This window comes from Nerophis lumbriciformis, linkage group LG19 (genome assembly GCF_033978685.3).
Source record: "Nerophis lumbriciformis linkage group LG19, RoL_Nlum_v2.1, whole genome shotgun sequence".
In the NCBI taxonomy this organism is placed as follows: domain Eukaryota; kingdom Metazoa; phylum Chordata; class Actinopteri; order Syngnathiformes; family Syngnathidae; genus Nerophis; species Nerophis lumbriciformis.
Window position 1 is genome coordinate 27,694,466 of NC_084566.2, and position 12,168 is coordinate 27,706,633.

The following is a 12,168-nucleotide window of genomic DNA, read 5'->3' on the forward strand; positions in this document are numbered from 1 at the left end:
GCTGTCTTTTGAGTTTCCAATAATGACCAACAAGTATGTGCTCCAGTCACTCTATCACAAAAAAATAAGAGTTGTAGAAATGATTGAAAACTCAAGACAGCCATGACATTATGTTCTTTACAAGTGTATGTCAACTTTTGACCGCGACTGTAGTGATTTATTCTAATGTGACACGCTGGTGACCCCATGTGCTCGTTGTCCCCCCTCGCAGCCATGGACTCTCTGTCGCAGGACACGGGCGACGTCGACGACCCGAACAACATGCTGAAGACGCTGGACCCCATCCTGATCACCATCATCGCCATGTCGGCGCTGGGCGTCTTCCTGGGCGCCATCTGCGGCGTGGTGCTGTACTGCGCCTGCTCGCAGGGCGCCATGACGGACAGGAACTTGTCCGCCCTGGAGAATTACAACTTTGAGCTGGTGGACGGCGTCAAGCTCAAGAAGGACAAGATGAACGGACAGAGCAACTACTCGGAGGCGTGAGGTCGGCGCCGAGCGGCAGGCGGTGCTCTGCCGGGACCGTCGATCAAGAGCTTGGAGCTCCGGGCGGCTTGAGGCCGCCGACGGGACTTCAGGATGGGCTGACAGCGAGCAGACGCCATCTTTTTTTCTACTCAGGAGTGTCAGTGGAAGGGACTGACCAGTAGGGGGCACTGTGTGTAAAGAAACTGTACAGCAAAAAAGAAGATTTCTATTTGTTTTTTTGTTTTTTTGTGTGAGTGTGTTGATTTCCTGTGATCACGTGCTGGTCAGTAAACAAAATCATGTTTTTTTTTAAACAGAAATTACCTGAAGTGTGTTTGCGTTCATGCACGTCTTCATTTAACGTGTGTGTGTGTGTGTGTGTGTGTGTGTGTGTGTGTGTGTGTGTGTGTGTGTGTGTGTGTGTGTGTGTGTGTGTGTGTGTGTGTGTGTGTGTGTGTGTGTGTGTGTGTGTGTGTGTGTGTTCTGGTAATGCTTACTTAATGGGGACATTGCTGTGTTTACACAGTCACCTTTAGGGGACCTCTGACGGTATGGGGACAAAAAAAACAGGTCCCCTAAAGGGAAACCTTTTTAAATGATAGTCAGATCCATTCTGAAGATGCCTAAGTGATTTTTAAGCTTTGGCCCATAAAACATGTTTACTCGTTAGTTTGAGTGTGAGACATTTGCACAGCAGCCCCCTCATCGGGCTGTAGCTGGTACATCTAAGTGGTGAAACTTCCTATAAGAGGACAGCTGTAGTGCTTTATTCTGAGGATCATGTCATATTTAATTTGAACTTTTTTTTTGTATTATGGTCCTCAGTAGTCACGTACAAATGTGTGTGAGTTATGCAAAATGATTTAAATTTGGTCCCCATGAACCATATTAACTCTTTTTTTCCCCAGGGTCCCCAGTAAGCACATTACTTTATCAATCCAGAGATTTAAAGACGTGTTTGAGCTAACTGGGCAGTGGCCATTTTACCTCTTTTTTTTTTTTTTATGCCTCCACAACCTGTAGAAAGGGTGGTCCCCACAAGTGATGATCAAAAACTTGGTCCCCATTCCAAATGATAACCAGTATGTGTGTGTGTGTGTGTGTGTGTGTGTGTGTTCCAACAGTGCCTTTTTCGCCTCCATCTTTTTTTGCCACCTTGTTTTCTTCACACAACACACACTTAGGAAATGTTTTTGACATGTTCTAGACTGTGTTGCTGTTGGTGTGTGTGTGTGTGTGTGTGTGCGCGCTACAATGGAGGTGTTACGTCGTCCACATTATTGTGTGGTTTCACAGCACACATTCTGTCATATTGTACATAAGTTTTAATATATTTCTACTAGTTCTGCTTTCTAGAGAACACCTCTTCGGCGCCGCAGTACTCTTTCAAGCGGACGATTCCCAAAAGTATTTTTTTTTTTCGAAGTAATGTGACGTTTTTGTTTGGTGAATCGTTGTGGTCCTTTGGGTTCTGTCGTTATGATGACTGAGCAAAGACTCGTGGGTTGTCTTTCAAACAGGGTAACACTGGACTCCCCACCCCCCGAGCGAGGGTCTCTTCAGGGTCATCCGCGTTGCGAGAGTAGATGCTGACGGCCTTGGTTGCCATGGCGATGTTGTTGCGTCGTCTCTCGGAAGGGTGGTGTTGGCTGCAGCATCCTCAGACTATGCGGTCGCGTGCTTGCAGGTGAAAACACTTGTTTGATGTCATTTTTATGAACAATGGCCACAAAACTATGGCCGAGATTTCACAAACAGCACTTTTCATTTGCAATGTATACACTTTACTTATGAATACTCATTTCAAAATAATCTGTTCCAGGGTCAAACTGTGACCACTCTAAAAACCATCATGTACAGGCAATGTTTTAAGTCGCATTTTAACATGCTCAACTGTCACACAAGTGAATAAATGACATTTAAACTGAAATATATTTAAACGTATCACCCAAATAGTTTGAAACTGGAACTTCTGCAATGTTTTTATTATTTGAGTAGTCTGCAACAAATAGATTAGGCAATACTCATAAACACTTTATGATGGGACTGTCTGTGAATGTAACTTGTCGCTTGCCAGAGAATAATAAGATGTAGCAGGAGGAGTGAGCGTTGCCATTTTAGCAATTTTCTCACCATAGTTAACAAATATTTAGACCCTTTTGGATTCAAAAAACACCCTAGTGACTTTTTCTGGTCTTATGGGGCACTTTTTGCTGCATCTTGTTTGTGACATCAAAAAATAATCTTCATTTGGATTTTCTAAGCATGTTTGTTTGCTTTTCATGGTTTTCCCCCCACTTTTTTGTGTCCATGAAAGTTATGCAAATTAGTTGACATTATCCCACTCCCTGCAATCCACAGCCACAAATAGATTGCAGTCCTGTGAGAAACTCTATTGATTATCTTGTTTTTGTTTATTTTACAAAAGGACTTTTGTTTAAAGTCAACATTGAACTGATGATCAGTTTTAAGACAAATATTAGTTTTAATGTGACACACATGAACTTGATTGGGTGTTAAGTTGACCGAGTGAACTTCTGTATGTGATGCTGACTCAACGAGAAGTCTGAAAGGATGCTGCAGAACTCCACCTAAAAAAAAGAAATGTTGCACTGAAATGTCGAGAAGTCTTATAAACTCATGGTTTAAGGAAAAAAGAACAGTTTTTTTAAAACATGCTTTCATGAAGGTGTTTTAATTCTGAGATGTACAATTTTAACCAGGAAAAAAAAAAAAAGCTTATATACGGTGAGGTTTTTGTAACGTTATTGATGGATCTTTGTGCCAGAGTTTGTTTGCCTTTTCTTTGTTTGTTTTTCCAACCTGCTTCTGCAATGTTGCTGTCTCCTGTCCGGAAAAGGAAGACAAAAATGGGAGGCCTTAAGCGATTTAAAAAGAAGAAGGAAAAAAATGGTATTTTCTGGTCAACGCCCAGATTGATCTCAGCTCTGTTGTTGACGTCTACATTCCAAAGAATTGGATCAAATAAATGTTTGCATTAAATGTGACAATACGCGTTACTCTCTTTGCTGCTTTATTGGATTGTTTTGTGCTCACAGTACTTTAAAAAACATGAAAATGTGTTTGATGTTGTAAGCTATTTTTATGGACTTGCCTCTTTGTGATGTTAAGTTCCTGTTATAAGCTGTTATACAGTATATGCCTTCAAAATAAGAGCTCAAGGCATATACTGTATAACAGCTTATAACAGGAACTTAACATCACAAAGAGGCAAGCCCATAAAAATATGTTGCAGGTATTGTCACAATATTTTTGTATTATAACAATTATACTTTGATCAAATTTAAAATAATTGAGATGATATACAATATAATGTATATCCGATACCAAAAAAATACTAAATTATAACATTAAATACAAACCTAAATTCTGAAAATAATGTAAATAAAGGCCTGATTTATAATAAACGCCAGATAATCCGTAGTTAAGTATTTTTTAATAAATAAATGTTTTGACAATGCATAAACGCTCTAACATGTCTGCTTCTGCGCATGCGCTAAAAAGCCATCGATATCTGGGGGTTTGGCGACCCAGGTGTGTTTGTTGTGTTGCCCGCTGCGTGCCGCTGTAGTCGCTGGACGGGCGGGGTCTCCATTACACGAAGAAGAGGAGGTTCGTTTACGGTGGGGGGGGCAAACAACACCACCAGGGGAAAAAAGACTTCCTCGCAGGGAGGAAGGAATAAGGACGATTGTGGGGTGTAACGTGGTCTTACCAGTCGATGACTCCTCGCTGTTGTGTCTATTTTGTAGGCGATGACTAAATATTAGCGGCAAAGACCAGCCCCGCTCTTAAAAAGTTGGCGCATCTTGACAGGAAACCAAGCGAACACCGACAAGCTCTTTGCTAACCTCACCTCGCTACCTACAAGTTGAATTCTCTTTTTTTTTTAAGAAGACATTTTAAGGATTAAATGTTACTGTGACTCCAAGACAAGAACGCGCCAATAACAAGGTGAGTTTTACTTCCCTTTACACTTTGTGAACCTTTTGTAAGCACGCCTTGTTAAAAAGCATGGAGACAGGACGACAAAAGGAGGAATGTGTGTCTTCAGGCCATAACTTTTGGGTGTGGATCAACTTCATCAATAATTAAGCGCGGTAATGCTTCAACTCCGCGTTTAATTTATAAAGTTAAGTAGTCTGCTCCTCGAGTGAATGTTTGTACCCAAAGTAAGTCACTTGGTCTAGTCAGAGTATATTTGACCAAACAGTCCAGTTGCCCTGAGATAATACACATTGTTGCCGTTTGTTTCAATGTCTCTAAAAGACACACTATTTCTCAATAACGACGTCAATATTTATTAAGATTTTGTTGTTTTTATCAAATACTGCTGTTGTCTTATATTGTTACGAAATTGCACGTTAACCTGGTCGATTGTGTACTAGTTTTAATGTTAATAAATGAGAAAAATAAAAATGTTCTTCTTCTTAAATTGGACTGCGTAGCTCTCTATCGCCCCCTTAGGGCCACAGTGGTATCACAGGAATAGCAGTACGAGCCAGCCTAGCGGCTACATAACAACACCAAACCACTTGTTCAACTGTTATTTATTCACTATCCCTTGGTACATATTTTGTATGTACTGTAACCATACTTGCCAACCCTCCCGATTTTCCCGGGAGACTCCCGAATTTCAGTGCCCCTCCCGAAAATCTCCCGCGGCAACCATTCTCCTGAATTCATCCCGATTTCCAACCGCACAACAATATTGGGGTCGTGCCTTAAAGGCACTGCCTTTAGCGTCCTCGCTCACCTGAAACCTTCACCCCTTAACAGCCGCATGCTGTCCAGGCGTCCGATTTTCCGCCATATAAACAGCGTGCCGGCTCAGTCACATAATAATGTATTGTTGGACGGGTTTAACAATAGTCTTTACTCGAAGATGTCAAGAAATGCTGACACTTTGTATGATCTTTTAACTGGTTTAATGATGACATTAATTTCAAGCACACACACACAAGTGAATGCAATTCATACTTGGTCAACAGCCATACAGGTCACACTGAGGGTGGCCGTATAAACAACTTTAACACTGTTACTAATATGCGCCACACTGTGAACCCACACCAAACAAGAATGACAAACACATTTCGGGAGAACATCCGCACCGTAACACAACATAAACACAACAGAACAAATACCCAGAACCCCTTGCAGCACTAACTCTTCCGGGACGCTACAATAACATCTACGGCTTTTGGAGCTCAGTGCACAACTGCACACACAACAAGAAGCAGAAGAACGAAGAAGAGACATGGCGACGACGAGTAAGAAGAAGAAATACACTTTGCAAGTTCCAAAATGATTGGAATAAAAGAATTTCATTTCATCCAGGACAGCTCGAAGGGGAAGGGGTATGCTGCCTGCACCTTAACCGCCCCCCCCCCCCCCCCCCCCCCCCCCCCCCCCCCCATCTCCCGAATTCGGAGGTCTCAAGGTTGGCAAGAATGACTGTAACCGAATTTACCTAAATATGTTATGTGTATGTGTATATATATATATATATATATATATACAATTTTGTGACACTATAAAACCAACAACAAAGCAGGGACTTTTAAATAACCATGTTAATATGGTGACATATATGTTCGATTATTCACTTTTATGACTTATATATATATATATATATATATATATATATATATATATATATATATATATATATATATATGATGTTTGTAGCAGTCGTAAATCACAGTTGAACATATAAAGGGCAGTTTGTTCGACTGAGGCAATGTCTACACTAAGCCGGAAAACCCCTTAAACGAATAATTATTTAGCCAAAGCCCTGTTTCAGCCACACTAAACCATCGTTTAAGGTCCCCCTCCTCGGACAAATTTTTACACAGGTATGTGCGCCGTGTATTTCTTGAATCTCCGGCTTTTAGCTTTGTATGGACTCATTGATTGTGTACAAACTGAGTTCGGGGAGGAAGTGACGCCAGAAAGACCATGCCCCACACAGGAAGTGAGGTCAGAAAGAACGCGCCACAGCCAGCTTCATAATGAGGCGGTTTCGTAACTCGGAGCTAATCATTGGAAATATGGAGGCGAGTCATCCAGACATGACCGTGTTTCTCCTTTCGTCTGTACAGACGCTTGTGGAAATCACACATGAATACCTTAAGAGAAAGCTATTGCAGCTATTTGGGATACAACACTTCTCAGACGGCAAGACAACTTTCCAATGTCGAGGTCAGCTGTGATTCTACTTACCGAAAAACCTTGTCCATTTGTCGAAGGAGAGACATGAATGAGAATGCGAGCTCCTGTGGCTGTGATAAAAAAAGGTAGCGCGTGCTTTGTATTACCTGGCGTTGAGGGAAGACTACGGAAAACAGCGAATGCATTTGGACTGGCAAAGCGGACTGTATCAGTTATTGTCCGCCATGTATGTTGCGGACTCAACGTCTAGGTCCAGAGTATATAAAGTCACCAAAAAGGAATGGACAATGAAGACAAAGGCAAAAGAGTGAGGAGTGTCCTGACCAGATATCTACATCCCTAATTTGATTGATGTAAGATGTTCTTTATCACATTGTTTACGTGTCTAATAAAGATTTGATTAATTTATGATGGCTCAGATGTGATTCACTATTATAGGGCCCCAGAGCACACTGGATTCCAGTTCATTTATATACCACAACACTGGATATTGTTCAGATAAGTTACATTTAAGAACTTGCACATAAAGCAACACTGGAAGTGACTATAACGTGCGCATTTTCCGCTCATGCGTACTAGGTCGCGTTGCGCCGGCGGACGAAGGAGGGAGGGGGTCTTAAACGGCGGCATTGTTGTGAGTGTAAACGGATAAGGTTAGGTGGGATTTACCCTGGATAACCTTATCCGGCTTAGTGTAAACAGGGTCTTGGAGACATTGAAACAAACGGTAACAATGTGTATTGCATCTCAGAGCATTGAATGAATCGTATATGGACTGTTTGATCAGATCTACTTTGACTAGATCTGACCAATCTAAATCTATGAGCACGAACTGATGAAGCCTACTCGAATAAACGGCGACACGTAAGACAAACCAAACAGTCCAGTTGTGATCGATTGAAAGCCCCGAGATGACAATGACCTCGATGAATTACAACATTCATAGACATGGAAATGTGTATTGCCAATTTTATGTCAGTTGGAAATAATACAATATTATTATACTCAATTACAAGTATTACTTTTTTGACATCAGAACATGTCTAAACATTATTTATTTATTTTTTTAAGTAATAAAGCATTACTTTATTAAACCTTATTTAGGTAAAAGTGGCTCAAACTAGTACACGTACACTGAAAAACTACTCAATTATAGTAACACAAGTAAATGTAGTAAGTTTCTTTCCACCTCTGAATTGTTTTTCAGATTGAAAAAAGCATAATTTATAATAAAATAGAAAATGTGTGCTTTTTGAGAATGATTGAGAATAATGTGCTTGTTGGTCTGCACGTCCAAAAGAAGCCTTGAATCCGACAAGCTTCCATGGCGTCATGAAACAAAACATCCCAGGAGACCACAGCTGCATCATCACAGTGTGGCCAAGTGTGTTTTATAAACTGTGGTCCAGCATGCAGAGCCAGATCGAGGTCTTGGATGAGACCAGACTGGTTAACCAAAGTCTCTTGGGGATACGTGACTGCAGCAGCTGTCGCTTGCTGCGTTCAATCTTTCAGCTTGGGACAAGAAGAGACTTGTTCACCTCGCTCACTTCCAGCTAAGGAATTCTAAAACCTGAGGGTTTGTCGTCTCTCGCCCTCCCCCATGTTGAATGGTTTTGTGCCACTGAAGTTGATGTGGTGTCTTCCAGAAGACATCAGCTGCTAAAGTGAAGGATCCAGGACTGCTAATTGTAGACAGACCCAGGACTGACTCACCAGCCTTAGTTACGCTTCTGTGATGCCTAAACAGTGCAAGCAGGAGTGTCCACAGAGGATGAAGGGTCACTCAGTGTTACTCAATCTAAGACCACCTCCACACTCCGCATCTTTGAGTCATAGTTGACTAATGTTCAATAACTCCGACTCCAAGGAATTATGAGCTAGTTTCTTCGTACATAGTTTATAAAAGTCAAGTTGATTTCATTAATTTGTTGCTGCTCTACTTTTAACGCTTTAAGATGGCAATGCTGAGAAACAATCACACAGTTCTAAATTTATGTTAAAAATGTTGTCTTTGTGTTCCTTTGTTTGTCAGCAGAATTGATTGTCTAACCCAGGGATCGGCAATTCGCGGCTCCGGAGCCGCATGCGGCTCTTTGATCACTCTGATGCGGCTTAGCTGCCTACTTGCCGACCCCCCGATTTTCCCGGGAGACTTCCGGATTTCAGTGCCTCTCGCAGAAAACTCCCGGGATTAATATTCTCAGATTTTCACCCTTACAATAATAATACGGGCGTGCCATGATGGTACAGCATTTAGCGCCCTCTACAATCTGCATAAACAGCGTGCTAGCCCAGCCTCTTGTTACCGTATATGCATCTACTGCTTGCACACGTAATGACAGCAAGGCATACTTGCTCAACAGCCACACAGGTTACACTGACGGTGGCCATATAAAACAACTTTAACACTCTTACTAATAATGCGCCACACTTTGAACCAAAACCAAACAAGAATGACAAACACATTTCGGGAGAACATCTGCACCTTAACACAACATAAACACAACAGAACAAATACCCAGAATCCCATGCAGCCCTGACTCTTCCGGGCTACATTATACACCCCGCCCCCACCCCAACCCTGCTCCCTCACACAACCCCCCCCCCCGGTTGAGGTGGGCGGGGTTTGGTAGTGGGGGTGTATAATGTAGCCCGAGTCAGGGCTGCATGGGATTCTGGGTATTTGTTCTGTTGTGTTTATGTTGTGTTACGGTGCAGATGTTCTCCCGAAATGTGTTTGTCATTCTTGTTTGGTGTGGGTTCACAGTGCGGCGCATTATTAGTAAGAGTGTTAAAGTTTTTTATACCGCCACCGTCAGTGTAACCTGTGTGGTTGTTGACCAAGTATGCCTTGCAGTCACTTACGTGAGCAAGCAGAAGCCCCATACAACGTGTGGCTGGGCCGACACGCTGGTTGTAGTGGGCGCTAAATGCCGTACCATCACGGCACGTTCGAGAGAATAGTTGCCCTGAAATTCGTAGTCTTGCCGGAAAAATCAGGAGGGGTGACAAGTATGACGCTGTCAAGCGCCATTCGTATAAAACCCGCGGGCCGCACTAACATTCAATTTTCATATTAAGTTGTGGGCCGCATGTCTGAGACCCCTGGTTTATACATAGCACAAAGCAAAAAAAAACTTTGTATGCAGTGTTATTTCATTTTAAATTTCAAAAGATTTTTGTGGCTCCCATTGTTTTCTTTAATTTGTGAAACTGGTCAAAATGGCTCTTTGACTGGTAAAGGTTGCCGACCCCTGGTCTAACCCAAGAAGGAATTTGGAATATCTTTCCGAACACAAACTTATGCAAACTATTGTCCTTTTTTTACGTTTAGTTCTGCTCTCAAACACTACTGATACAGTAGAGAATACAAATAATAATCACAGAAGAATAAAACAAAGATTAAAAAAAATCACAGTTTCTCAAACATATCAAATGTTCAAACAAACATTTTACAAAGCGATCGCTGCCGACACAAGCGTGTCCGATTTTATTCCACAAGATGATGAATGTGATCTTTTTAAGAGCCATTTCCTTCGATGCACTTTTGTTTTTCCCTGACTTTTTTACCTTTTTATAAACCACTTGTTTTGGGACTCTTATGAAAACTCTTTCCTATCTCTCCATTTGGACAATTGGAACACCCAAGAACAAAAAAGCAATACGGCATTTTCTACTCTAACGCTACACTCACTCCCACTTGTTTTAATGTTACACTCAAGCTGGTTGACCATCATGAGAATTAATCCGCAAAGAAGAAAAACGGATGTGACGTCATATGCAACCCAGCCGTACACAACTGTGGGATACACATTCTTTCTCGTGCACACACCTCTTTTTCTCTTTCACACAACATTTCCTCATTCCCCGTCAATCACCTTTCAGGCACAGTATGTGGGAACTCTGAACATCAGTAACACATGAACATAAACCTTAACACCAGCAGGTCGTTACAATAGGTATTGAACAGTTTTGGTTATTTTCAAATACAAATAGCTCTCTCTTGTCCCATGTCCCAAATGGCCGAATAGCGTCGCAAATTCACTCGCCGTTTGCCGCGACTCGCTCAAGGGTTGCACAGTCCAACTTGAACGTCTTTTCCTCTGGTTTATGAGTAAAGTGTCCATTAAAAAGTAAACTGACAGCTGCGGTTGTCCTTTCTGGAGACACGACTCCTTAGTGTTTTTGGAAGATAATTAAAATTTACAAGACTGCCCCACAGAAGAGCTATAAATGAACCGAATCGCTGTCAGAGGAGGACGCACGCTACATGATGCGAGAGTAAATACCAGCCTCAAAGGGTACTGCACTTATTTTTGAATGTTTCCTATTGTTCACAACCATTATGAAAGACATGACGACAAATGTATTTTTTAAATGCTTTTTAATTATTAGATGAATACGATCAAAAGTCTGTTAACTTATTTTGTTAATTTTAAGTAGAGATGTCCGATAATGGCTTTTTTGCCGATATCCGATATTCCGATCTTGTCCAACTCTTAATTACCGATTCCGATATCAACCGACACCGATATATACAGTCGTGGAATTAACACATTATTATGCCTAATTTTGTTGTGATGCCCCGCTGGATGCATTAAACAATGTAACAAGGTTTTCCAAAATAAATCAACTCAAGTTATGGGAAAAAAATGCCAACATGGCACTGCCATATTTAGTATTGAAGTCACAAAGTGCATTATTTTGTTTAACATGCCTCAAAACAGCAGCTTGGAATTTGGGACATGCTCTCCCTGAGAGAGTATGTGGTGGGCGGGATTGAGGTGGGGGGGGTGTATATTGTAGCGTCCCGGAAGAGTTAGTGCTGCAAGGGGTTCTGAGTATTTGTTATGTTGTGTTACGGTGCGGATGTTCTCCCGAAATGTGTTTGTCATTCTTGTTTGGTGTGGGTTCACTGTGTGGCGCATATTTTTAACAGTGTTAAAGTTGTTTATACGGCCACCCTCAGTGTGACCTGTATGGCTGTTGACCAAGTATGCTTGCATTCACTTGTGTGTGTGTGTGGAAAGCCGTAGATATTATGTGATTGGACCGGCACGCAAAGGCGCAGTGCCTTTAAGGTTTATTGGCGCTCTGTACTTCTCCCTATGTCCGTGTACCACTCCGTACAGCGGCGTTTTAAAAAGTCATCCATTTTACTTTTTGAAACCCATACCGATAATTTCCCATATTACATTTTAAAGCATTTATCGGCCGATAATATCGGCAGTCCGATATTATCGGACATCTCTAATTTTAGGCATACGCGGCGCATTAATTAAAAAATGCATCACAAAGTTAGTTTTTTTTTCTTCATCACTGATTTCTACTCACTGTAGACTTAATGAGAGCCAACAAACATAATAAAAACCCCTTACTGTACAATGCCTGCTGTCATTAGGATGCAGACTGCTAGGATGTTAATATATTCCCGTTTAGCTGAAAGAAGAGAGGGGGAGGAACCAGGTGTCATTTCGGGTCCTTCTCGCCATTTTCAGGTTTAAA

General features: G+C 41.6%; 2 protein-coding genes across 3 annotated transcripts in view; both read left to right on the forward strand.

Annotated features, from left to right (window-relative positions):
* LOC133618575 (neuropilin-1a-like) overlaps window positions 1–3,479 on the forward strand; it is a 240,567-nt gene extending 237,088 nt beyond the window's left edge. For both annotated transcript variants that reach the window (XM_061979069.2, XM_061979068.2), the window contains one exon: window positions 212–3,479. In XM_061979069.2, the coding sequence (XP_061835053.1) occupies window positions 212–486 (275 nt within the window). In that variant the 3' untranslated portion in view covers window positions 487–3,479. The remainder of the gene's footprint in view (window positions 1–211) is intronic.
* Window positions 3,480–4,120: 641 nt separating this feature from the next.
* Window positions 4,121–12,168, forward strand: part of LOC133618577 (integrin beta-1-like) — a 51,593-nt gene continuing 43,545 nt past the window's right edge. The window contains exon 1 of the mRNA XM_061979072.2: window positions 4,121–4,443. The gene's annotated coding sequence lies outside the window, so the exon portion shown is untranslated. The remainder of the gene's footprint in view (window positions 4,444–12,168) is intronic.